We start from the raw sequence: 26826 nt of genomic DNA on the forward strand, positions 1-26826 counted from the left end.
TAATAGCATGCTCAATTGTGAATAATGGGAGGGACTGAAGCACTGTCCATGTCCTTCCTCCTCCCTCTCCTTTGCTATATCTTTGGCAAAAAGGGTTTTGTCTGCATTCTTAAATTGAATTTGCAAACTTTTATTTTAAACTACAAAGCAGTTTTTGTGTTTGGGGAACAGAAAAAAAATACTCTGTGGCATTCAAATTGATTATTTGCCAAGTGTGTGTTTAGAAGGGGATAGACATGGCAGAATTAAAAATGCTGCAACTTTATTAAAGCATTAGTGAACAGCCGTTTAATTAAGCGTGTGCACAACCACTTCTTAGAACTCAGAAGATTTGGTCTACACTTTGGTTAATTTCAAACTGAGACCTGAATCTGTATCTCAGCTCTAGGCCAATGCACTAATTGCAAGTTGCCTTGAAACCTATGGGCAGGCCCCCAGTTTCTCTTCATCTTCAAACCTATGTCCATGTTCATAAGGTATTACTGATTTAGGTGTTACTAATTAGGACACTGCCATCCAGACAGTTGTCTGTGGGCACTATTAGTCGGAAGAAGTTTGCATATGCAGACATCTGTGTTACCATCTCTAAAACTATTCCATGCTGCTTAGTGGAGAGGCAATTTTGGATATTCTGGCATCGTACCGGGGTATTGGGCATTGTAAATATGATCGCAATTTGGGGGATTTCCAAGACATCTGGTACCTGGCAACTACCAATTCTTACTGTTTAATGTCAGTTTTATAACCAAACCACATTTAAGATTTAAAATATTTCAGTGTAGAAACATTTTCACCAACAGAGCTAAACTACCAAAGCATCAAAATGCATTAAACGGTGATTATGAAACACTGCTCAACTACTGTTAACCGTGGGAGCTCTCAGAGCTCTTCCAAAATCTCAGTTAGACAGAAGATCTGGTTAATTAGCTGCTACAAGACATCCAGGGCCAGAGACAGCCTACCCGGAGAGCTCCCAGGGTTGCAGCTTTTCTGCTGCCACTGTTAAGGATGGCTCCTGCAGCCACCCAGAACCGGTCCTCTGCACAGCTTCCTCCTCTCCGGTGCAGGGCGGCGTGAATCCGCCTTCCCTTTTCCTGTTCATCTGCACTTCATTCCCTCCAGCCAGGCATTTGGACGTTACGTGGCAGTGTGGGGATTACATTAATTCCTTGCAGCCTTTCCCTTAAGGTCTTGATTAACTTTTCTGTTACCTACGTTAATTAGTACATTGTTGGTTTCACCTCAGCTTTACCATCCCTTTAAAGCAAGGGGGTGTTCCTTTATAAATTATGTCATGAGAACTATTAATTGCGTGAACACTTTTCAAGATTTGGTGCTGAGTTTAGGCTTCTAAGCTCAATCTCTAGGCTTCACATAGTGTTACACGTTGTGTGTAAACACAGCAGATCTGATTTTTTTATTAGAAGTAGAGGAAGCCTCCATGACCCTTGCGCAGAAACCCTGTGCCATCTTCTTGATGGCTCCACCTGCCCTACCTGAGAATTCATATGATAGAAACACCTTGTTTGTGTAGTTTAAGCCTGAATGATTCAATGTTTTATAAGGTTAATGACCAAACACAGGATCTAAATATATAGCACTGTGAAGTATGGATACAGACTACATCTTGCTTTTTCCAATGACTTTTTTTTCCCTTCCCAAATACTAAGAGGTAACAAACCTCACAGAATAGTGACACAGAAGAGATACTAAGCAGAAGGAGATAGATGCTCAGTCAATCATGTTTGTATCTCTTTCTGATAAATTTGACTCTGTTTGCATCATCTTTGGCTAGAGTGAACTGATGTTTTTCAGAGAAGCACTAAAAATTGGATGGCATGGTAAAGCCCAAAAGACAGCTAACATGGGATTTCATGTTTGATAAATAAATACAAGTTCTTTTTGTTAAGATTATTGTCAGTGTGTTTCGTCATGATGTAGTGTTTTATAGCAAACTCACAGATACATTGACGAGAAATACTGGAAGACTAATCTATAAAACTGACAATATGTATGCATCATGGTTTTGTTAAAGAAGTTTAACAAAAAGAACTTAAGGGTAGAATTATTTTTATTTAAAGCTCAATAAGGTCCAAGCCTCCAAAAGTAAGCCTCTCAACTGTTTGAGTGAGTACAGGTTACAGATGTTGAGTCCTCTTAATCCTGATTTTAAAATGCATCAAACAAATGGTGCTTGCTAATATGGGATTAAAATGGCATCAGGGACCATTTTAAACAGTAACAAAAGCTACATCATTGTGGGTTTTTAGAGTTTATTTTTTTCATCCCACACACCAGTATAAATCATAAATTACATATTCTGTAGAATATAATATGTTATTCTCAAGATCTTCAGTTATCTCTAGAATTTCTGTTCGATTATTGCTCAGTATGTGGTCTCAGTAAGCCCCCCAATGTTTGGCCTGTGCTGCCTGAGTTAGAAGATTGCTCCCAATTTTCCAGTTAGGTCAACCAAAAAAATTAAGATATGATAGAGGGTCAGTGAAAGAAATTCATATCAAAACAACTGCTCACCATGTCATTATGACAACCTGCTGTAACAAATGTGCTTCTGTTTTAAATTATGACAATTAATTGCTAAAAGTAATTTCATCTGACAGTGGCAAGATGTTGAAAGACTCGTGAAGATGTCATAAAAGCGACCTTTCTGCCCATGTGCAAGCAAAAGCCATTTTTAACAAGGAGCCTCAAAAACAGTACAACTTCTTTTGTACTTTGTTAATTAGTTATTGATTTGAAACAATGCTCTGCCAAATATTGTCAGATTAGCTAGACGCCAGCAAGGTCACAGTGTGACAGTCTAGTCCTGATAATCTTATAGTATATAAGAATTCTTTTTTCTCTGAACCTTTTGTTCTGATATCCTGAGAATTACATTTCCTGGCTTTAGCATTTGTGCTAATTTAAAATACAGCCAAGCTGTCTGTTATGTAGTTGGATGTTTTGAGTTGTTAAAAGATGACACTACATTAGAAGAAAAATTGTTAGTGATCTAATGCCTAATGATCTTCGCCATCCACGACGCACTGTTGCTGCAGTGTCTTCACTAATCCAAGCAAAAAAGTATGTACTTTAATAAAATGGTCAGCACGAGGGAGTCACACAGTTCAAGTCAGAGGTAAAAAGCAAGTCCTGAGGTTGCTTGGCAATGCATCAGGATTAAAGGTCATTTCCTAATGTACCTTGTTATCAAACAAAAATAATAGAGGCGGGCTGAGCAGTAAAATTGAGAAGTAGAATTAAGGCTTGAGTAACATTCAACTGTTCTTCCCTCAGAGTTCTGGGTCAGATGATTATTGAAATAAAAACCAATAGAAAACATTAATCTGAATTTGGGATTGTGTTTGTCATTCATGTGGATAATTATTTTATATGCTAATGGCAGTTACGTCAAATACAATTAATTATAGAAGGCTAACACTGCATATTAAGGCACTTCAGCAAATCTTTACAACTGTACAATAAGTAAACAGTGTATCAGTTTACTTAAAGCACTGAGCACTTTATTCCTTTTATTAGAAGAAATCAAATAACTTTGAGGCTGTTAAGTCTTTCTTTCACTTAAATAACCACTTTTGAGTGTTTGTAATAAATAGAGACGAGTGTCAAAAAGGAAAGTACAGAATGAAGCTGTTCTGTTTAGTTTAAATCATATAACAGATACAAACTCTGTAGCAGAGACTTTACAGCCTTGCTTTGTTCTGAAACCAAAATTGTTAATGAAAATACTAAGTTGTTGTTTTACTTAAATGTGTTGAAGTTTGTTAGATTCATTGTTTCCGGTGGTAGGGAAATCTGCATTTTTCTTGGCCAAAACTCTATTTTTCTTGCAATAGCATGGTTAAAAAATGTCTGTTTCTCATTACAACATATAAACAGATTGAAAGAACTGGAAAGTAAAATACTCTTTAAGTACTTTAGGAAATAGAAAAATAACACTTCTTCATGACTTCCCCTCAGAGTTTTTGAATGTTTAAGACGCATTCATTTCAAACAAAATAGTTGTTAATGTTAAGAAAAATCCATGTAATCATTTAAACAACTAGCACGATCTCTCTTTGTGTCTTACAAAGATAATTCTTTTTGTAAAAGTGTTGTATTAATTTTTATTTGCTTGTCCCCACAATTTATCCATTAATTGCCAGAAACATAGCTGGTAGGGAAGACAGCTGCAAATATACAACCTGATGGTCTGTTTTAGAAATGTTCTTTTGTTCACATAATTCAGTCACACAAAAGGCCATCTTTAGTAATGGTTTTATTATGTGAGACAGAAATATGTTGTGGGCAAAATCTCAGTCCATGAGACTAAGTAGTCTGGGGGAAAAAAAAAGAAAAAAAAAAAAAGGAAAAATACAAAAGTCTGTCAGAGAGCTAAAAGGGAAATTAGTTATTTTTTCTTAAGTAAAACTTCCTTTGATTCATTTCCCTCCTTCCTCCTATTCTCTTCTCCTGCACCTCTTTCCTCTCTGTGAGTCAGCAATGTTCTTGTCCCCAGACTAAAAAAGAAAAAATTCATCTTTGTGTTTGCATTCTTGTCTTAATGATAAAATAATTGACTTAGGTGACTCCTACCATGTCTGTCAATTTGGAAACAGTATAAAGCAAAAAGATACTGCAGATATTTAGCGACAAGATTTGTTTTGAAGGAAGGCTTTTAACTGTTTACTCTCCAGCTCAATAAGGAGCAACTGATGTTTAAAAAAAAAAAAAAAAAACACATTTATTTATGGGTTTGTGCAGACCATTATGATGGTCCCAAGCAGATTTTTACGAAAATAAAAAACAACCCCCCAAACTTTCCTGGAGATGGCAACTGAGCCACTAAGAAACTGATTCTGTCTGATTTTTCTTCTTTTCTGTTTCCTTTCCTGCACTTTACCAGAAGACAGTTGGGTGGTGTTGACAGTACATGCCAGACTCCAGCAGAAGTAATAACAGGGAAATCCAAACTGGAACAACAGGCTGACAAAGTTGTCTTACCGTGGCTGACAAGCAGATACTTTAACCAGGGAGATGTTGCTGTAATAACATTTGAGACTTAATTAATTTAGCCTGAGATCTGGTTATTACTTTATAAACAGCAAGCCCCTTCAAGCTATAAAGTCAGGGAGGTGTTCGGTGGAAGAATTTTCCATCCCCTTGATGTCATAACAAAAAGCCAAGGAGTTAGGGAGGGCATTCGAAAAATAAAATGGAGCACAACAAATTTACGGCAGAAGATATTCAGGGTACAAAAAGAGTGAGCCCATGTTATGTGGAGCTGTTGCAGATTTAGCAAGGCGGCATAAGATTTGCTGCTTCATTAGCTGGCTGATGGAGCTACAGGAAAGCACTGGGCCTGCTGCTTTGGGGTGCAGGCGGATGGCCGGCTGGATTCAGAGGGGCTCGCTCGCAGGCCCCGCGGCTATCGCAGTGGCCTCAGCACCCCACCACACTCACAGCATGTTGTGAGCAACTTCAGAACTTCAGGTTTGGTCACCAAGAGAGATCCAGTATCGACAGGAGACATGATGCTGGCCTGCTCCTGCGTGGCCTGTCTTGTGCACCGTGTCACCAGCAAAGCACAGCCCCTGCTCAAGTTCTCTTCGTAGCGGCCTTTCTCTCTGTTTATTTCTTCACAGATCTTCAGCCAAACTTGCCATGTTTAATATTCTGTTTAAATGCAAACGTACGACATTTCACCTGCAACGAGAGTCTTAAAAATGCATATTCTTTTTCCATTTGTGAAGTCCTGACGTGGCAATGCATTGAGGGCCTCCTGCAAAGATCTGCATTTGCCAGAATGGAAATATATTACTGGGTCAGCGGTGCTGTAATGGAGCTAAGACCACTGATACCTTTTGATTTCACTCCATGATTTCCAGCCATTGTTTGCCTACTGAAATATTATAAATGAGGGCTGGATTCAGGTCCTGTGGCCAAGAGGGTGGAAAAAGGGATCTGGCTTCCTCGGTTAGTTTGTTCCTCAGAGGTGGTGTGATGAACTTTGCATACAGCAAGAGAGCACAGATTTGGTTTTGTTTTGTTTTTTTTTTTTAAGTTAAGAAGTAGCTCTCGGTTATTGATCAGGAACTCTATTAGCTGAGAATATAGCTGTGGAAAACTTCCTCTGGCTTGGAGCTACTTTGTTCTTTCTGTTGTGTGCAATAAAGCTGGATATAAAGAGGAAAAGTAACTCCCACATACTGCCCAGGGGAAGCTTAGGATCCATGTTCCCTCCATTCTCACATATATATAGCATAGCTCTGAATTTTATTTCCTGACCACCATCACCAGGGAAAGCCCAGCTTATGTCTGAAGTGGGAAAAGTGGGACACAGTCTGAAGTCGTCTTGGATTGTAATTGCAGTGGGACCTGGGGAGAACACAGGCCCAGGGGAGGAGCCAAAACACAAAACTCAAAAAAATAAGTTAACTGCTGATGTTGGCAACGGCTGGAGCTAAAATCCAGTTTGTTCTCAGCCATCCTGTTGCTGATTGACAGGATTATGTGTGCACTGCAGGAGCGCAGGGCATCGCGTGTGTGCTCTGAGGTACGCCAGCCCGGGATGCACACATGCAGACCTCACTACTTGAAGTAAAACACGGCTACTCACCGAAACATTTTGGGGGTGTTACCTTTAGAGTAGATTGAATCTTGGCACCTTGATAGGAAACAAAAAAACATTTTTGGAATATAATCTGCGATTCATCCAGTTTCTGCCAGTGAACTCTCCAGCTCCTGGAAACCTAAGGAGTCATCTGTTTTCCCCTCTACTGCCATTTTGCTTTGAAAGAAGATTTTTCAGGGGTTGTCTATGTATAGCTATTTGCTAAAAATAATCTTGTTTTCCGTTTCTCTCATAACCAGTGGATTTCCCATTTACCTGATGCCTTTCCCAGACACCTTTCTGAGTGGAAGACCTGGCCAGACATTGTCAGTCTTGAATTCACTAAAACTTGTAGTTTTAAGCCAAGAACAGAACCTAATCTCAAGACTTGCGTTGTAGCAAAGTGTGTGTATCACTGCTTCCTCCCAATCCGGCTTTTGATCCCCTTTGCATTGATAGTGACAATTTAAATATTTTTTTTACTCTGCCAAATATATTTTTGTTTTACATCTTTTATTTGACTATTAGGTATGCCAGATATTAGATGTTTCATGTAATATGTACTCATTCGCTGGGTCTGTCAAGATTGTGCTTTGCTGATAAATTGTCAGGAGTTTTGGAGGTGGGACTAGTCTATAACTTAATACAACATGGATTTAACTGCAATACATAAGACTTCTAGTCTTCCTTACTGTGGCTGACTGTATACACATAACAGCTTTATTATTAGGGCTTCATAAGCAATATTGGGAACACTTCCATCACTGACCCACTTCACAAATAAAATAGGCACAAGAAATTACACAGCATCACCTCAAATAGATCTGGGAATAAGACTGAGATCTGTAATATGAAAAATTCAACCTTAAGTCACTTTGCCATATTGCTTTCAGAAGGTATGTACCAAATAATAACCTTGGCTATGCTATTTATATCTACAGCTCTACACCTGACCCGAATGAGCTAGTGTGATACCTGGTATCTACTTCTGTCTCAAAAGCAGCCATTACCTCCTGCCAGAGTATATATCTTGCTCCCTTCTTACAAGTTGCCCTTAAAAAGATAATATAGTCTTTTTATTTCCCCACTTACTCCTATGAGATAAGCGGAAGGAGGCTTGTGTTTTTGCATCCAAAATCTCTTGGTTTAATCCCTGCTAAGGTCGTAAGGAAAAACACAAGGTGACTGTATCTGTATGCATATGAACACAACTGTTGAATAAAATAACTTCATTCACCAATAATGCATTTGCATCATTTTAGTGTTCAACCTTTGCAAATTCAGTGTTCTGTGTTTCCATAGAGCTACAGCAGACTTTGGTGACCATGAACTTGTTCTGCTGCCTACACAGCTGATAAGTCCTGCTGGGTTTTGTTGTTTCAGTGTGGCAAAATATACAAATAAAACCTGTACAGAGACCATAAAGGAAGGGAGGAGTGAAACATGTCCTTCATTGAGCCTTTCAAGCCCAAAGCATTTCATTTTCCCCTCTTTAACCATTTCTTTTTGTCACGTAGTCTCCTTTCTACTCAACTCACGATGCAGCAAATAAAATATCTTTCTTGATCTAGTGTTCAGTTTTGATTATTCGTTCTTCCAAGTGCTCTTAGCAGGATGTACTCAACTGAGTTTTAGCTCCATGTTGTCAGATTGCAGATTTGTTACAAACTGGCCTCCACCCTCTTCTGCTCCTGTGTCTTCTCCCCGTCTGCTTTGCCCCTGAGGTTTTCTTGATTTCGTTACCTTCATCTGCTGTCTTTTGCAGCCTGTTTTCATCTCCTTTCATATAGCCGGACTAGCCTCAGCATAAAAGGCACTTGGAAGGACTTGCTGTCCTTCCTAAAAATACATATATTTATGAGTACTGCAAGAGCCAGCCCATATTGGTGTATGTATATTTGTATATATGTGGCATGCAAATTAGCGTTAGCCATTCTGTAAGGAATTATACAATGTCCTCTTTATCCTCGGGTCACCTCTTAGGAGGCATTTCTGAATCTGTGCAGGAGTGCTCTCAACCATGTGGTTAAAAAGGTAAAAAAGAATTTCTGGTAGATGGGACAGTTACTGGAATTTCTCCATTAAAGGTTAAATTTTGTTGAGTGGCCTGAGCTAGATACTTTGAAGTCTTGTTTGCAAACATTCATGCTGCAGGAAAACAATATGAGATCTTTCCTTCCACTTTTTTCCTGGTTTTGGTTTCTGTCCTTTCCTTCCGTTCCTCCTCTTCTCTGGTCAAAATACCATAGTTGCTCTCTTCGGGGAACAAATCACTTGCTGGCTGTTTTTTTGGTTTCTATTCCAGCTTTCTTGCCCTTGAAGCTTCTTAGACCTTTTCCTGAGGCTTTGGAACTGCTCTGCATCATATGGTTTCATTATTTTCCATCATAATGAAACAATTATTGTCTTAAATAAGGCAAATATTTGCAAAAGGAGTGAGGAACGTACAGCAGGTGATAAGCATAATTTAGTACTTGTAGGGGTACTGTTGAGGAAGGAAAAAGAGATGAGAATGTTAGAACAGGGCTACACCAATACAGGAGATGGTGGAGTAGAATGGGCAAAAGAAACTTGATTTCACTTTTTTTTCTTTTTTTAATTTGAGGGTTATGAAAGGAAGGAAAGTGTATGAAGAAGAGTAAAGTAGAAATGCAAGTACAGAGAAAATGGGAGTGCCATGGTGGGATGACATGAAGAGAAACATCAGAGCTGTGAGGGAGAATAGGAAGGCAGGAGGAAGCAGGTATTCTTAGGCAAACCTAAGTGCATAGCTCTGGGTTGCTGAGTTTTTTAAAGGACTAAAGAGTTGTTTTTGACTCTAGTGTTATTAAAGCAAATGACAGAGTTCCTCCTGACTTGCTCTGTAGCTAATTAGGCCACAGCTTCGAAAATCATACCTTGGCAGTAATGTGGATTAAGATCTTCCCTATTCATTTGTCTTCAACACTCACCACCCTTGCATAGTGTTTTGTACAGATACATACATGTACATTTATACATATGTGTATATATATATATTTATATAGAGAGAGAAATAAATTTGGTTTTGAAAGTCTTACTTCCTAGTCAAAGAGTGTTTCCAGTGAAATCCATTTAATTTTTACTTGTCCATTACCTAGGAATGCTGCAAAATATGTTGCTAGTGTGAGTCTAGTTATGATAATCACGAACTGCATACCAGCAGGGAACATACTATATCTTGTAGCTGCTCATTTCAGACCTTCAAACATATGATTTTCTTTTAAAAGAGTACAGGTTTCTTGTACAGAAAATCTATTGTACAGAAAATATCCATGTTAGCCAGTTGCCACTGAAAATACATTTCATCCTGGGTTGTTTTAGTGAAAAACTGCTACTTCTCTAGGTTATAGTTTTATATGGCTATGCTTACATTATATGTTATTTTTAATTCAACCATTTTCAGAAGAGCTGGGGGAGGTGCAAGAGTTTATCTGCCCCAAGTCTCACCAAAGCATTGAGAAGAACTGTGCACAACTGTAAAGGTCCTGCTTGTATGGAAGGATCACCTGCACAAGGACTGTAAACAGGAGGTCTGAGCCCTCTTCACATCCCTGCTTCCAAGCTAGCGTGCAGTTCTGTTCTCCCATATTTAACACATGTACTGTGCTTGTTTACAGTAGCTCATCTAGCTAGAAGGAGAAGTTGTTTTGCTGTGATAATTGGTAATTATAGAAACCACCTTCAAGTAAATTGTTGAAAAGCTATTCAGTTGTATGGCACATCTCCCTATGTGTATGCATTTCACTTTCCACTTATTGCAAAAATGCGATTCTAACTAACTCCTTGATTTGAAAAACAGTGCCTTTTGAGGGAGCCGTCGCCTGAGCTTGGAACTAATTTGATTTTCTTGACTTGATTTTTTGGAGTTTTGATGAATCAGAAGTTGAGGATAGGATCTGAGCTGCCCTGCTCTAATACAATAAATACTAGTTCAAGGTCTTGAGCTCCTGCCCCATCTGCAACTTTCCAGCAACAGGTTACTTTTAAAAAAAAAATCTGTAAATGTTGGCATTGAAACAGGAAATATGTGAACCTGTCACAGTAAGCAGTCTCAAAGGGCAAGCTGCTTTGCAGGAGCTAATTAACCTTAGGAAATAATTACCCAAATATGCAAATGTTGTTTAGATAATTCCATGTGTTATCAACTCAGGTAGTCCATCATAACTGCAGACCTTGCAGTGTCTAGGTGTTAGAATCTGGCATAGTTGATAAGGCTTGGGTTGCTGCATCACTTCAGCTTGGTATTTAACAATTAATGACTGTAATATTACATTAGTAAATTCAACCTGGTTTTTTGAAAGCGACAGAATGTAACACTGTATTCACTGTATGCACACTGCTTATCTGTGTATTCCTAATGGCTCGAGTCATTAAAATGTTATATACCTTTCAACTCTTAACGCTAGCAGTATTGGAAGAAATGACAGACTGAAATCTGCAGTCTGTTTCCCTGTTTCTGTGCACAATGGATTGCCAGAGAATTTACCCACAATCATTTGGGTTTTTTTTGTTTTTTTTTTTTCTTTCCATGGGCTTCTAAACTGTTACAGGGAGAATTTTAAAACCGCAAAGCAAAAATATCACGAATTTTGAATAAGATTAGGTGTAGCATCGTATAAGAGTGTTTAAGATTAGGGGTGTTGTAAGAGTATATAAGACTAAAAGAGTGTGTAAGATTAAAAGAGTGTAAAAGATCATAGGAGTGTATGAGATAAAAGAGTGTATGAGATTATAAGAGTGTATAATTAGGAGTAGCATCATATAAGAGTGTTTCTGGTAGCGTTTTGTAGGCCCTGAGACAATACAGGAATGGCCTACTGAACAGTAATGAGAAATAGGAGGCCAGAAATGGACATGAAGGTAACGAAGAGAAAAGCCCCAGAGGACGAGGAGCCTAAGGCATGGCGTATGTATGCAGTGACGAAAGGGCAGGACTTGTCGCAGTGCCGAGCCGCCTGGCAGCACCACAGCGGCGGAGAGGAGGCCGAGAGCCGGTGACCCTGAGAAAAGGCCCGCCACCAGGCAGCCATCACAGACAGCTTGTGCCGTCCGCGCGCACTGCTGCCGGGAGGAGCGGGGAGGGCACTGCCACCTGCCACCTCTTCTTGGAGCGAGGTCCCTCCGAAACACAGCCCAGCTGGTGTAGGTTAGAGCAGCACAGGACTCCTCTAACCCCTGCCAGAGCTCGAGGCCAGGCCGAGGCGGTCAGGGAGCGGCGGCCTCTTCCCTGCCTCAAGCTGTTGCTCCAAGCGGCTCGCAGCTGCGGCAGAGGTTCCGGCCCCGGGATATTAAATGACTTCTTATACATGAGGAACATTAATTTATTAATCATTGTCATATTATTTTCATAGACCGGGCTATTAAACTATCCGATTAAACTTTTGATATTAAAATGAAAAGCTCCATATTAACCATTTATGATCATTTTCTGAGTAATTGCTATTTGGCTTAAAAAGTGAGGACTTTTTTATACATAGTTAATAGGTAGTGTTTAAAAAAAATTGCGAAAATAAAAAAGGCATTTTATCAGTAGAAAAAGGCATCTGTTCTTAAAGCAGTATTTGTGATTACTCATTTCTACCACATTAAATAAGTTTTCATTCTATTTGCAGAATCTTGATGATCATTTCTCATTGGAAAGGAATATTTTATGTGTGGCAAGAGCATTTTTTTAAGTATCCCCATACACCTCCCCATACACCTATCATAAACTGATCTGGAACCTACCGTAAGGCTACTTATATTCTGTATTATTTTTATGGATTCCCCTTGTATAGGCAGTTCAAGAAAAGTGTGCCTCCTGTAGCACTCAGGAAGAGGAATGAATGTAACATAAGCAATCTAAAATACCTTTGGCAATACTTCCCTGAAATGATTTTAACCACCTTTATCTCCAAGGTAATCTTCAACGGGATTTGCTACATGCAGGTATGACAGGTGTTCGATATCTGATAGTCTCCATAGTGTTGGTAGTCAACGATGGCAGACGAGGTATATTCGTTCTATTTTTATCAGTAAAAAGAACTGAAATATAATAGTTATTATGAAAAAGACATGGACTTATTTTCACTTAAAAATGAATTAAAGGGTAAATCTTATCTGATAATATTCCATTCAATGGAATATTGAATATAACGGAGCCACATAAGATTTTTCATGCTAGGAGCACATGCAAAGGTTATTTATACCTTCTGTGCTCCAAGCTTTTGCTCCATTCCTTACCTGAGCAAGACAGAGCTCAGGTGTGTTAGTCGAGTCAGGAAGGTACCCGATCTGCAGCAAGATGACAGTTGCTTGTTTTCAGGTTACTTTGCATTGGTTAAGAGTCACGTGGAGACCTTTTTCTAATAGACCTTTTTCTAATTCCTAATATTTTTTGGCTTTTGTATCCAACTATATATATTGGGGATAGATTTTCAGAGGCATGAAGACCCACTGCCATGACTTCCACACCTCTGAAAAATCAAACCACTTATTTAGACATGGAATTACTGGTTGCAGATGACTGACTTCCAGCAGCTGGAAATCTAAGTTCAGTTTTCCTAGCACCTTTCCATCTCAATCTGTTTCACAAATGAGAATGCATTAAGCCTCAGCTGCCTTCTGAGGTACATAGCATGATTTCTCCATTCCTTTTTGTACAATCATATAGATAATTATGTAAAGCATGACCAAGAGGCCCCCACTTTATCAAATAATTTAACAAGGTGGTATATAAGTGCATTGTATTTAGCTGCAATGAAAAGAAGGAAAGCAACAGCTGCCTGAAACTGTCACCTTTCATATTGAAACTGCAGTATTCAGCCTCATAATTTAAGTGAGGCCAGACAGACGTGGTTAATCCCCAGGTCCTAATGGACCCAACGCAATTCAAGAGACCTGCAGTATTCTGCAGTCTGCTGTGCCCACTTACATGGCCAGCTGTTTCTTGTATGGACGCGGCACTGGTTTATTCTCCATCCAAGTTGTTTAAAATACTGGCTTGCTACGAGGAAAAAAATAAGCAGACGCTATGGAGAAAGGGCTTTTCTTTTAAACATACACTACTTCTCTGAACTCCGTCTCTCATATACGTGTTTTGCTTACCTTGTGTAGAGTTTAGCAGAGTAAGTATGGCAATACAGTTTATCCTGCCATTTCATTTATTTATTTATTTATTTATTCACCAGTAACAAAGGAGACTGTAGTTAAAGTCTATATGTAAGTTGTTCTAGTTCATTTCTTTCTGCTTTTATAAAATTCTATTGAGTGTTTGTACCAGACTGTGAAGCTGTGCAGTTAATGATCTGGGTTACTAGACCACTGGTTATGCTTTAATTGGCGGAAGCTTTTTTGGGCTGAATTTCTGAATCCTTCAGAAAGCTGAAAGCTTGCTGCTGTCATAGTCTTGTGGAAATCCAAGGATCGTGTGCTTTTCCCAAATGCAGCACATATAAATAAACAGAAAATACCTGAAAATAATAAATAGAGGATACTTGAAAACACAGTGTTAACTACAAACAGCCTCTCTTTTTGTCAGAATGTTAAAGCAGGGTTAGGTGCCTACACAAACATTGCTGTTACAGGAATTAATTGTAACATTAATATTTACAAAACAAATATCTCAGCATATTTAACTGAAGTAAATATTTGAGTTAAACTACTCATTTAGAAACGCTCCCTGTGTTTTAATGTTCCTTTTTCATATGTATTGTAATCAGAATACCTTAAGAAACTCCTGTTTGAGGTGTTCTTCAGCTTTATCTTAATAACTAGTCTGTCAATCATATTTTCCGTATGAAATTTCTTCTGAAAAACTTACTTCTTTCCTCACAAAAGGAGGAGTCCTTACCTCCTTTACTTATCTTTACAATCAGATTTCAAAATGTGGTTTGGAAGAAAATAAGCCCTTTCTCATATTGAGGTGATTTACAGTAGTTAATACATATTTATTTAAAACTATGTTCTGTCATATTCAATCAAGTACAGAATCTGTCCAGGATTAAGATGAATATCTTCAGTGCTTTTTGGCAAATATGATAAATATATTTTAATTGCTGCAACCTTAGAGAAAAGCAATTTTAAAACAAGTGATTGTTTCAAAAGTTGCGGGTCCAGATCCATAAAGATTTGTAGCCATCTCACTCTTCTACTTTTACTTCTATTTTTTACTTCTATTTTCATGCCTGGTTTCCTATCCTAAGGAACCAGGCATGAAAATAGAAGTAAAAACCTAAATCCACCTAGTTACTTAGTTGTCTGTCTTCTTATTCATGCTACACAACTGTAAGAGATTAAATTCCCAAAATTATATTTTAGAATGGAACTAAGACCTAAGTCACTTCAGTGCTCTTAATGAAGTTGCAGGAATTCATCCTATATAATTATTACTTTGATTTCTGTTGGATTTTTCTGGTTTGTACTTTATTTTCCCCAAGAAGATGGGGCTTATATGGTCTGTGTCTTCTGCTGATATGAAGGTGCTGGTGGAGCAGAGCAAAAGGGAAAAGGATGCAGATTTTAGAAAAATCACACGACCTTCACTGATCAGCTCTTTCTGGCACAAATGCTCTACAGCTGGAAGGAGCCTGCAGCATTATGCCACAGAGGTGTGAAATCCTGGTGGGAGACAGGAACTAACAGAGCAGCATAGTCGTGTCACCTGAGACCAGACAAATTTTCAGTGATGTCGTAGGCAGCCTAAGAAGTAAAATATGGTGGGTACAGGGCTTTCTGATAGTCTCAAAGGTAGAGATGCGAGTGCACAACCCCAGATGTTTGAGGACAGTGCACTAAAATCAATGTAAATCACTATAGTGCCTTCAGTGGCTCTCAGTTTGAATGGATCTCACAGTTCAATAATAAAAAACCACACTCCTCTAACTACCAGGGACTCCAAAGCAATGGCTAATATGTACGCAGTCAAGAGGTGGTTTATCTGCCCTGTATCTCATTGTCTACAGTTGCAAAATAAATAAAACTAGCTTTTAAAAGAGTAGTTGCAAATACCATAGTTTTAATCTTTGGCAGATTTCCACTGGAGCATAATATGAAAAAAATTCTGAAGACTGAAATTATATTTATATTGTTCCTACTCATTTTTATTTGTTTATCAGACTAAGACTTAACTACTTTAAATAAACCATCAGTGAGCAAATATTTGACAAAGAGTTGTCAAAAAAATGAAAACCAGAGCAGTGGCTCATAATTTCTTCGAATGCCTCTGTTTAGCTGAATTGCCATCATGGTATTTAGACAAAATTTTGCAGATGCATAATTTTTGTTGTATTTATTAAAATAAGCAACAATAAAACAACAGTTTTACCGCATTTAAATTGCAATCTTAAATTTCTTTTATTTAGACAAATCAATCTGCTCATTTTTTTTCACTAGAGTATACTAATTTGAGGCTTGTTTTACCAACACATTTTAACATATAGGAACATGTTACTTTTAGACAGAATTGCCAGTTTCTAAGAGGTAATTGTCGCAAATGTAATTTTTTTTTCTGCAGGATAATGGATCTCCTGAAGAACATGCAATTTATGTTTGGGACCATTTTATTTCCCAGTCAGCAGCAGAGAATGTGTTTTTTGTTGCTCACAGTTACGGTGGACTTGCATTTGTAGAGTTGGTAAGTGTGACTTTCCATTGCCTTCTTTCCTGAAGTCTTTCACAGATTTTCAGAATTCTTTGTGATCACCTTCTTCAAGCAGAAATTTAGGACTAACTTTGACCAGTGGTCAGATACAGATCTGTGAGGATTTCTCTGAAACTGGAAGGTCACTGTATTTGTCTCTGTTGCTGAGTTCCACAGTACGATTCCACATGTCTACTAACCCGAAAGACTGTGGGAAAACAAAACTTATTGGATTCTCTTTTCTCAGGCTGTGTAAAAAAGTAGCAGTCAGCCAGTTTCTGGTCTGTGGGTAAAAATGCTGGAGGTCGAGCCTGAGAATGAGTAATAATAATTTTAAATCTAAGTCGTCTGTAACACCAGCACATTTTAGTATGTAGATTGGAACTGAATTTGAGAGGAGATTTGGGGGGTTACCCAGTTTTGCAGTTTTTTCCACAAATGTGTGCAGAATTTGCTGGAACGACTTTTTTCAGTTCAGTTAACTATGGATACACCCTGCTGTGATTTGAGCTAGGGAGGACTCTGGTCAACGAAAATCTTCCCTACCCTTGATTTTGGGGCTGCTGAAGATCAAGTTAGTCAATCTTTTGGCCTTATTTCTAGAAGGAAAATTTGTTCATCTTATCTAGTATACAAAGTATTTGTCTGTTCAATTTATAATGCTTTTATAGAAGAATTTAGCTATAGTCTTCTCATTCAGTTGTAAAATGCTGGTGTAATCAGGTCATATTTTACTGAAGAAAACTAAAATAGAAAAAAAGAAAGCTCTGATTATTGTGGAAAATACATCGAAGAAGTAAAAGCATTGGTTTTATAGACAGGAATCAGATGACATATATGTAGTTTTGTCTAAAATATTAGTCTAGTCTAATTTAAAGTTAGTAAAAGTGTTTTCTGCCTGAATGGAAAAAGAAAAAAGAAAAAGTATGCATGAGCATTTTGGTTTTACTCTTGTGGTGCTCTAAATAGTTTTAGGTAAGAAGAATCCAGAATGGTAATACTAGTATTAGTTTAAAAACTTTAGATTTTTATTAACTCTTTTTATTTATTGGAATTAAGGGCATTCCCTGTGCTTCCTGAAGAGTATTTTTAAAACATGTATAATACATAGAGATTTGAAACTTGAGAGCAGTTCAGCTGATCATTTTCCACAGGTATTTTATTACCAGGTCAATAAGTTGTCTCAAAAGTAATTTTTTAAGAGACCGGGTCAGTGAAGATTAATAATTCCTGGGCACAACTCTGGGCAACAAACAGTTTATAAACTGGTTATGTTGTTGTGTGACTGTTGCTCCTCATATGCAGCGAAGGGTAGGGGAGTATCTGTTCTGTTGTCTTCTCCGTCTTAAGCCATGATTTTCATCTGCCATGTGTTTCAACCTAGGTTGTTGTGGTGTGCCTTGTATTTCAAAAACAAAATGTTAGCAGAATTTTTGTAGACTTTGTAAAACAGTGTTGTTTGGGTCCCTGGCCACCTACAGATAAACTCGCTTAACATAAGGCAGAAATAAAAAACAACCGGAGACCTTTCTCACCGTTTCCCAAACAAAGCGCTTATTTGAAGGCGGCTTGGAGAGCCGGCGGGTAGAGGTTTTCCATCAGGTTTCAGTCAATGGCTTGAGGTGGCATGGGTAACAGATGACCAACGTGTCATTCCCATTTTGCCTGTTTCTCTTGTCACACTGGTGGATATTTCTTCACTTTTGTTCTACTTTAATATGAAGCACACAGATGTTTCAGAACAAGACTTGACTTCTGACCTTGGGGCTTCTAGGGTCAGGGTGCTCAGGGCCTGTGAAATTATCACAAGCTGAGCTAAAGTTTTTATCCATCACAGGAAGTAACCAGTAAGTAAGAAGTTAAAAAGGAGCTTTGTCAGAGAGACAAGATGGTCTCAGTAAGGGTCAGCTTCTGTAGTCTGCTATCTCTGCAGGAGATGCATGCCTGAGAGGAAGAATATAATATATAACCATTGGCACATCACATATCTGTCATGCAAAACTAGATCTGAGAAGTATATTTAATGTACCCTGATTGTTTTTTAAAAAAATCAGATGATATTAACACCTGGGTCTGGTAGAAGTAGTTTGAAGTCTGAGTTCCATTGAAAGCAGTTTAATAAAATAGTGAGTACACTGAAGCAGACATGAGATATAAGTGAAATAAACCTTGAAGTATTTTATCAGGGTATTAGTTTGTAAAATTTTATTTTGTTATTCTTTCCTTTCTCCCCAACTTTATATCCATATGGCATTTAGTAATTGCAAAGAGTTAAAAAAAAAAAAAAGAAAGAAAGAAAAAGAAACAGCAGCTGATGGGCATAGTGTCTTACCACAAATACATATTTGATCACTTCACTTTCTCTCGTGGTATGTTGGGGGGTAGATCATGAGTGTAATATAGCAGCTACACCATATAGGTGCCCCTACACTTGCTACACAAGGATTTGGGGTCAATCGCTTCATAGGAGTGCAGGTTACAGTAGTCACAGAGACCCTTTGCACAGCTGCTCCTTCTGACTCCGTTCCTTTTACAGGGGAGTGGTGTGAAGCATATGGCTTTAATTTGGAGTGGAGGTTTCTGCCTGGGCCCTTTACGTTTGATTGTGCCCACAGGGGAAAAGAAAAGCAAAGAAGTCAAAAAACACTTGGGTTTTCAATGAATATCTTTTGAATTCATTTTGTGCGCTCAGTGCTGCTGGATATGTCCTGATTGTTTGCAATCATCTTAATCACCAGAGATTTCTGCTTCATCATTTCTTCATGGTGCAAGGCACTGGATACAAACCTGGCACGTTCGTGTTAAGCAGAGAAGAAAACTGATATTAACCAATGACTTGTTCGTGGCTGTTGGTAGCATCAACGTAGCAGCTGTGAAGTTGGTACAACAGGAGAAGCATTTATGTTTGTTCCTTTCAAGTCTTTGGTGGCCAAACCTTGCCTCAGCTCTGAATTTGACCTCACAACAAAAATCAAGCTGTCTTGCCGTCCCTTACTAAACTGGCCAGTAACACTTGACTACAATTTTCAGATACATGCCACAACATCTAACATTTTAATTGGCATTTGCAGCTTTTCTGGCTGCATTTTTGCATGTTTGTGGCTGTATGATGTTAAGAAAAACAGGGCAAATCTGTAACATCATACTTGAATGCACAGAAACTGTTATCCAGTTACTGCTATGTAGGAACACATTTTCTGTACCTTACTGAGTCGTAGATTACTAGGGAAATAATTGAAAGTGATTGAACATGTGTGAGAACTAAAGTTCCACCAATAAATGTAATTAGTTATATTGTTTATAGCTTGAATTACAAATGCTAATCATAAACCATATGCTAAAATGTATCTTAATATTTAGTAATTAAAACTTTGTGTAACTGTGGCTTAAAATTAAATGTGCATCTAATAATATCGAAACATAAATTACTTTTTAAATATACAACACTAAAAATAGTTGTTGGGTCACTGTGTTCTGCTAATTACTGATTTTGAAAATCTCAAAACATGATTCATGAACACATCTCATCTTCTTACTTCTGTTATCCCTTACCCAGGGTAGAGAGGGATTTATTTTCAGAAGCAGCTAGCTGTAGTTGATGGTAAATTGTGGAACTTTCCCAACTCCCGGCTTATAATAATTTTATGAAATTTAACAGAAAGTGAGAATTTCAAGTTGATGGAGTCAATTTTATATTTAGTTTACAGAAAATAAGTTTCTGGTACAACGCCTCCTTTGAGTTTTTCTGCCAAATTTTGTGGGTTTACAATTATTTTGCTTTAAAAAGAATGTTTTCCCTTGTCATTGCCTGCATGAAAGACCCTCACAGAAGGAGAAATGATATCTTGTGCACCACTGCTTACCTGAGTCCTGTGACCATCCACTGCAGATCTAATTACAATAGCGGGGACTGCCTGCCTGTAGAGGTGGAAAGAAAGGCTGGTCCTAGGAAGCGGGGTGACATTTAAAACTATCCATGCCCATCATTATAAAAGTCACTCATGACAACTACTCATTTCAGAGTCATGAGAATTGTTAAATCTAAGCTTTCAAAATTGTCAGTTGGGTATGCAATATCACGAGATTAAAAAAAAAAAAAAAAAAAGGAATATTTCTCTTCTTTGCCTTATATATTCCTCAGACCTTGGGCTTTGCCTTTTAATGGGTTTCATAATGAACCAAAAGTGTACCTTTTTTGTTTACCAGTAACTCTATCATTGCAGTTAAATAATATCTCTAAGAAAACAACTACCTAATATCACGGTAATCATGACAAAATTGTAAGAATTGACAGTGGTATCTCCAGCTTACAGCATTCACTTTAAAAATACAAAGTGTATGGAGGAATGTGATATAATTAAAAAAGAAGAAGGAAAGTAGGCTCATTGTCTTTGAAGAAATGAGAGACTATTCATTATAGTCTTTGCTGGCTAAAATGTTGGACGTATATATTGGCAATTTGCACAGAGGTGTAGATAAAATTGTGTGTATGTGTGTGTGTATTTTTAAGCAGCTTCGTTAAAATGAGTGCCCTTAAAACATGCTTTTCAAATTACAGTACCCACCATAGTGTGCTAATTCCATCAAAATCAGCCAATTTTGTCCATTTAAAATAATTTTAGCCCCATCATTTTAAGATATGCTCTTCAATACACTGCCACTTTGTTTTGTTGCATTGTGCTGAGTACAGCAAGGACCTAACCCTACCTAGAGATAATAGATGTCGTAATGATAATGATGATAAACAGACACATGCTGAACTACATGGGAGCGAGCCTCTGTGGCTGCACCACTGTTCTGGCACAGGCAAAATGATGTTTAAGAACCTTAATGATTTGGCTGTGAACCTGTCATTAGCTTTTCATTAATGTGATTTTATGAAATTTCAGATTGAATCATTTGTTATGTTTAGTTTATTATTATTATTATTATTATTTGTATATAAATTTATTTATTTATTCATTTATTTACTGTATTTCATTTGGCTCAAGAACTGGTAAGCATCGATTGGGTACTGTGTATATGCAACTCTTAAATCCCCTGTCTGACCTATTGCATTGAAATGGATCTACTGATGTGTGGCAGGAGTAACACGTGATCTGTGATAGCCGTAAGAGGCACGGGAGAGAGAAGAAGAGAGCTGAGGAGCAAAACTTCTTGGTGACCCAGATCTATAGTGGAGGAAAGAAAACAAAATGTCTCTGTAGTTTAACACTCTGTAGTTTAACTTCAGATTGAAAAAAAAAAAATAAAGAGATTCTTTAAATGCTGAACGTCAACTGAAATTAGGGAAAGCAGTACGGGGCCCTGTCTCATGGGTTTGTGGGGACGTGGGTTGTATGTCCAGTGTTTGGGCAGATCATTCACCCAACTGTACCTGCCTTAGGTCTCATCTTTTTGTCTTGTCCGCTTTAGTTATGAGCTCTGTGGGTCAGGTCAGCCTTTCTTAGGACGCCCCAAAATAAGTCTAAAAATAAAATAAGTATCTTGAGTTATTTTTATTTAGTTATTTTAGCTATACTCTCTTGTGGTTCGTGGAGATGTGTTTGTCCATCTGAAAAGGGAAAACAAGAAACAATGGTGAACAATAGGACCTAAAGGAGAAACAGTCTGGGTTCTGTAAAAAGAGTTGGACAAGACTAGGACCACTACCAGAGTCACCGAGGTTTGACTTTGGGGCTTTTGTTTTTGTTTTTGTTTTTGTTTTTGTTTTCATTTGCATTATGACACTGGGACCAAAAGTAAGTATGCACTAATGAAATTGGCTCATCACATAAAGTAGTGAAGTCACCATTAGTATTCAGGAGCAGAATTTCTATAGTAATAGAAATTAAAGGAAATAATGCAAACTTGGAGATATATTTACCGGCTCATCATCTGAATTTGTAAATAAACTGTGATTGCACCAATAGGAAACAGCAAAGAAAGGGAAGCCCTTGGAGCTGTGATTTGATCAGCAACAGCTGTAAGTGAATGACCAGATAAAGCAATAGAAGAGGCAAATGTGATCCTGTGATTTGTTCGCTGTTTCTGTCAGAGGAAGAGAAATATTAATGCTGGCCAGCATGCTGGTGAGATTTATCTTAGATAATTTAAGACAATCCTGATTGCCCACATTCAGAAAGATTGATTCCGGATGGAAGAGATGGAGGGAAGAAGTGTCAGGATGCTCAGAGCAATGGAGAGCCCATTTTACGGGAAAAGAGGAAGGATATGCTCACGTGAAGTGGTGCAATGCCACATGGAGATGTCCCACCTGCCTTGAGCACTGGGATCAATACAGTCATAGAAACAGTGCACACATCCTCTGGGCTTATCAGTCTTAGTAAGAATGGTGTAATTTACTAATACACTTACATTAACTTTGATAGCTTCTGCAAAAAGTAAGTTCAGTGTCTGTTCTGTATTGTGCTATCAAAGGAGTCTTTAAAAAAGCATAGCTTGTTTAGCCTAGCAAAGGAAAGCTTAGAGGGATTGATAGCACTCTGTAAATATATCAGGAGAGTAAACAGCAGGGAGGGAGAGCCATTTAAGCCAAAGAACAATGTTGGCACAGGAACAAATGGATTAAAAGTGGCCATGAATAAATTTAGGGTAGAATTAGGTCTCTCGCCATTAGATCAGGAAGGTCTATTTGGGAACAAGAGGACTGGGACAAAACTCCTACCTAGCTTGACCCACATAGGACAAGAATTGTGAGAGTAATTGGCTGGGACAGCAGGGCCTTGGTCTGACCCAGGAGTCTATGTTCCTGTGAAAGCAAGCGTGTGCAGGTGGGTATTTTTAGCTGCAAACAATTGGACCTATTTTGGATTAATTTTTCTAGAGACTCTCTGTGACTCCAGGCTCACTCCAGGGCTAAATTTCCCATTTCAAACTCTGGAAGCACTGAGTTTGGTCCAAAACCAGATCAACCCCACAAACAACAGTGTTTACAAACAACGTTTTGTCTCCTCTCCTCACCTGTTTTTGGAAATAGTAGACTTATTTCTGCCGATGATTTTTTAAATCTATAGATTTCAGCCTGCAGTAGAAAGCAACAAGGATTGCAGATTCACTTGTCAGTGGTTACAGTAGTGAGCAAGTGAAATGACAGATCTATCAAAAAGTATTAAAGTATCACTGCCTGCTTTATTGATGGCAACTTCTTATAATGTTTGGTTGCTACTGACATATACATACAAATACGTGTATATATACATTTTTTTCTCATTTTATCACAGGGCAGATAAACATTTTAGGTGATGGTTAAGTTTCCCTCTTTCAGCCTAAATAAGTAAGTTGACAAGTCTGCACTGGTATCGTTATTTAACTTGGTACCATTTATTATTATTATCCATTTGCATCGTAGTAGCAACCGCGGTCGCACCTTGTCCTGAAGAGCTTGCAGTCTAGAGAAAGGCTAACAGAAGGGGCAGAAGAATGATGAATGATTACCAAGTAGAGGCACACAGTTCACAGTACTGTGGCTGCATGTCCTTTTCCATGCTTTTTTCCTTTTTTATTTTTTATTTTTTGGTTGAGTTTAGACATCCAGTGTAGGCATCCAGTTTCTCAGTTCATCCCCGACCCTCTCAACCTTGGATGATGGTAGGGGATCGCTGTAAGGATCAACATCTCTCCCTTTCCCAAGAGCTGGCTGTCCTGCCACTTCCAGAGCAGGACTCAAGTTTTGAATATTCATCCCTACTCGTTACTTTACTCTGGATAACTTGCTCAGCCTCATTACATTTTGCTTCCTCTTAATCATTTGCTAATTTAATATCTCATGCTTCGCTCAGTTTAATCCATGGTCTGCAGGCTAGCAGTACATGTGCCCCTTCCCTGCTTCTTCCAAAAGGAGAAGGGCAGTGTTTCATGGCCCGAAACGATACACCGAATACTAATTGCGTGCACCACCCATCATTACTTTACATCTCATTGGCCTGTTCATATTAATTTTCTAGTTTGACACCAAAGTTGGAATGCTAATTATAAAATGAATGAAGAACTGGAGGTGGGTAAAAGTAAGAGTTACTTGGAAATCCGTTTACTTGGAAGTACATGTTTATGTCCTCTGGAATTTGGAGGTCAAAGGCAAAGCACTTTCTGTGTTTCCCTGCAGTGACTTTTTTAGAGCCACATGATCTCAGTAGTTTTATATTTTCATAATTTCTTTGCATTATTTTAAATTCAGTGCACTACACAGTGAGCAGTTATTTTTAGATTCTGGTAAGAAAAGCTTTCTGATCTTCAGCAATTGTTCTTGTACTTCCATCCACTTGTTTCTATTGTAGCCCAATGATATATATAACTAGGTCTTCTTTTTTCTTTTTCTTTTTTCTTTTTTCTTTTCTCTTTTTTTTTTTTTTTTTATTTCTTGTATTCCTTTCTGAATTCTATATTATTTGTCAACATTCTTCTGGTAGTTTGCTAAGAATTAAACTCTATGTTGTAAGTGTAGTTACTATAGTTAGCTCAAGGCAAACTTCAGCACCTTTGTTCTGCTGTGCTACATTTTGGTCAATGCAGCCAAAACTACTCAATTTTTTTTTGCAAAGTTGCTTTGAATTTCATAACTGCTAATGTTCACAGATACAGTATTTTAGTGTCCTCAATTTCCCTTTCCCCAGTGGTATTGAGTCTAGTAGATGATTTTATTTCCAACAATACTACCTCACATTCTTCCAAATTAAATCTATCTCCATTCTGGCCCTTGCTACACAGGATGACAAACTAGATTGTCATAATGATCCCTTTTGTGCTACAAGTCTATGAATCTTGGAAGCTCATTTTGTATTTCTTTCATGCCTTACTTCTCTTGGCAGTTTCTCCCACTTTAATGTCACCTGCAAATTTAATTAATTCCAGATCATTAATGAAGATGTTAAATAAAACCATATTTGGCATCTATCCCTATAGCTGACTAGAAACTTCCTTCTGGCTCAATAAATTCCTTTGTATCAGTATCCTCTCCTCCATTGTTTTAACTGTTTTAAATTCTGTGAGACAGCTTACTTATCAGTCAGTTTATTTTTCATTTCAAATTCTAGCTTTAAAAAAAAAAAAAAAAGCCAAAGCACAGAACCACATTCTGAGAACATGTGGCTTGTCCTTTCAGTTGTGAGTGTCAACTTCAGCCCTGGAACCTGACAAAGCCAACGTGATAACGTGGGTGAAACCATCTCTTCAAGATGTGTTAAGTCTGCCGCTGATCAGAATAGTTAACTCCCAAGACCCAGTTTCTCGTTAATTTACATTAATTTCCTCACTGGTTGCCCCAACTTTGCAGAGATGCTAATTGTAATTTTTTGATGTGCATCTCCATACAGTTGTTTTGTGTCTGAATCATCTCGTGCTCACCAGAGCTCTTTCAGACTGTGGGAAATGCATCACCTATAGTGGGAGACAGTTTTCTGTCCCAAACCTCTTATCATCAGATACAACTTTTTACCCATTTGGTATATACCTTTCCATTTTCCTCATCCTCTGCAGGGGCACTGGACAAGAAAGTGACATTTCTGGAACACCACTTTACGTAGGTGTGGTGTCTGCACCTAAAAATGGTCGCACATTGGTCTGACTGAAGACTCAAATAACAAGAGTAGTGTTGTTGTATGGTTTTTGTTTTTTTTTTCAGAAGGTACAATATGAAAAATCCTGTCATTTTATTTAACTCTGTAGGTTGTTCTGTGTATCTGTAGGCTGGGGCGCAGAACAGGTTAGTAGTAAAGATTGTACAACATATGACATCATCACAGTCTGAAGGGATTGCAGATGTCTTTAAATGCATGTATGAACACTAATAAGAAAAGTAGAAGTTTTGGATTTGCTCACATGATGGAGAAAGTGGGAATATCACATATATTATTCCCTGACAACTTTTGTGATGTGTTTAGATTTTATCTGAAATATTAGGCTGTTTTAAATTCTTTTTTTTATTGAAAAATAAGCACTTAAAAATGAAAATGTCTTACTATTATTTCATACTTTTCCCATTTCCATGACAAGATCTTACGCCAATTAGACTACACAAGTGTATTGTGTTACTGTTAATTTAAATGTTAATTATGTTGAAAAGTATATGTATGGCTTTTGTGTGGAACAGTAGAGATTTTATAAGACTTTAAGACCTGGTTTAGTGGATCAACCAAGGGAGCTGCAAGTTAATAATATATTAGGCATTGCAAATCCACATGGAGTAAAAGGAATCCAAACATATTTCTGGTGAAGGGAACTCTCAAACTATGGCACTGTAAGAAACAGCTGGAATTTGCATTTTATCCTGGAACTTTCCTTTCTTTAATCTAGTAAAGATGTGTTACATAGCTTTTCAGTATATTAGTGAAGTATTTTAATATTAATAATAGCATGAGTACCAGTGTTTAAATGTTAAAATAATCCTATTTAAGGGCTTTACTTGAATATGATATCCAGTAAAAATATGTAAGTAGATTTTGCACATATATTCATTGAGAAAATTGTGCTTTTAACACCACAGAACTATACTGAGATTTTAATGCTAAGTATCAAAACGCAAGCGTAAATTTTCCTCACAAATGCAAGAAAAATAAATAGTTTAATTATTTTCCTA

At 37.8% G+C, this 26826-nt stretch overlaps 1 protein-coding gene across 9 annotated transcripts in view; it reads left to right on the forward strand.

Annotated features, from left to right (window-relative positions):
• ARB2A (ARB2 cotranscriptional regulator A) overlaps window positions 1-26826 on the forward strand; it is a 259415-nt gene that overhangs the window by 137594 nt on the left and 94995 nt on the right. For 8 of the 9 annotated variants that reach the window (XM_066988632.1, XM_066988635.1, XM_066988637.1 and 5 more), the window contains one exon: window positions 16128-16247. The exons of the other annotated variant lie outside the window; for it this stretch is intronic. In XM_066988632.1, coding sequence (XP_066844733.1) covers window positions 16128-16247 — 120 coding nt within the window. The remainder of the gene's footprint in view (window positions 1-16127; window positions 16248-26826) is intronic. 9 annotated transcript variants of the gene reach the window in all.

This window comes from Anser cygnoides, chromosome Z, assembly GCF_040182565.1.
Source record: "Anser cygnoides isolate HZ-2024a breed goose chromosome Z, Taihu_goose_T2T_genome, whole genome shotgun sequence".
Lineage (NCBI taxonomy): Eukaryota > Metazoa > Chordata > Aves > Anseriformes > Anatidae > Anser > Anser cygnoides.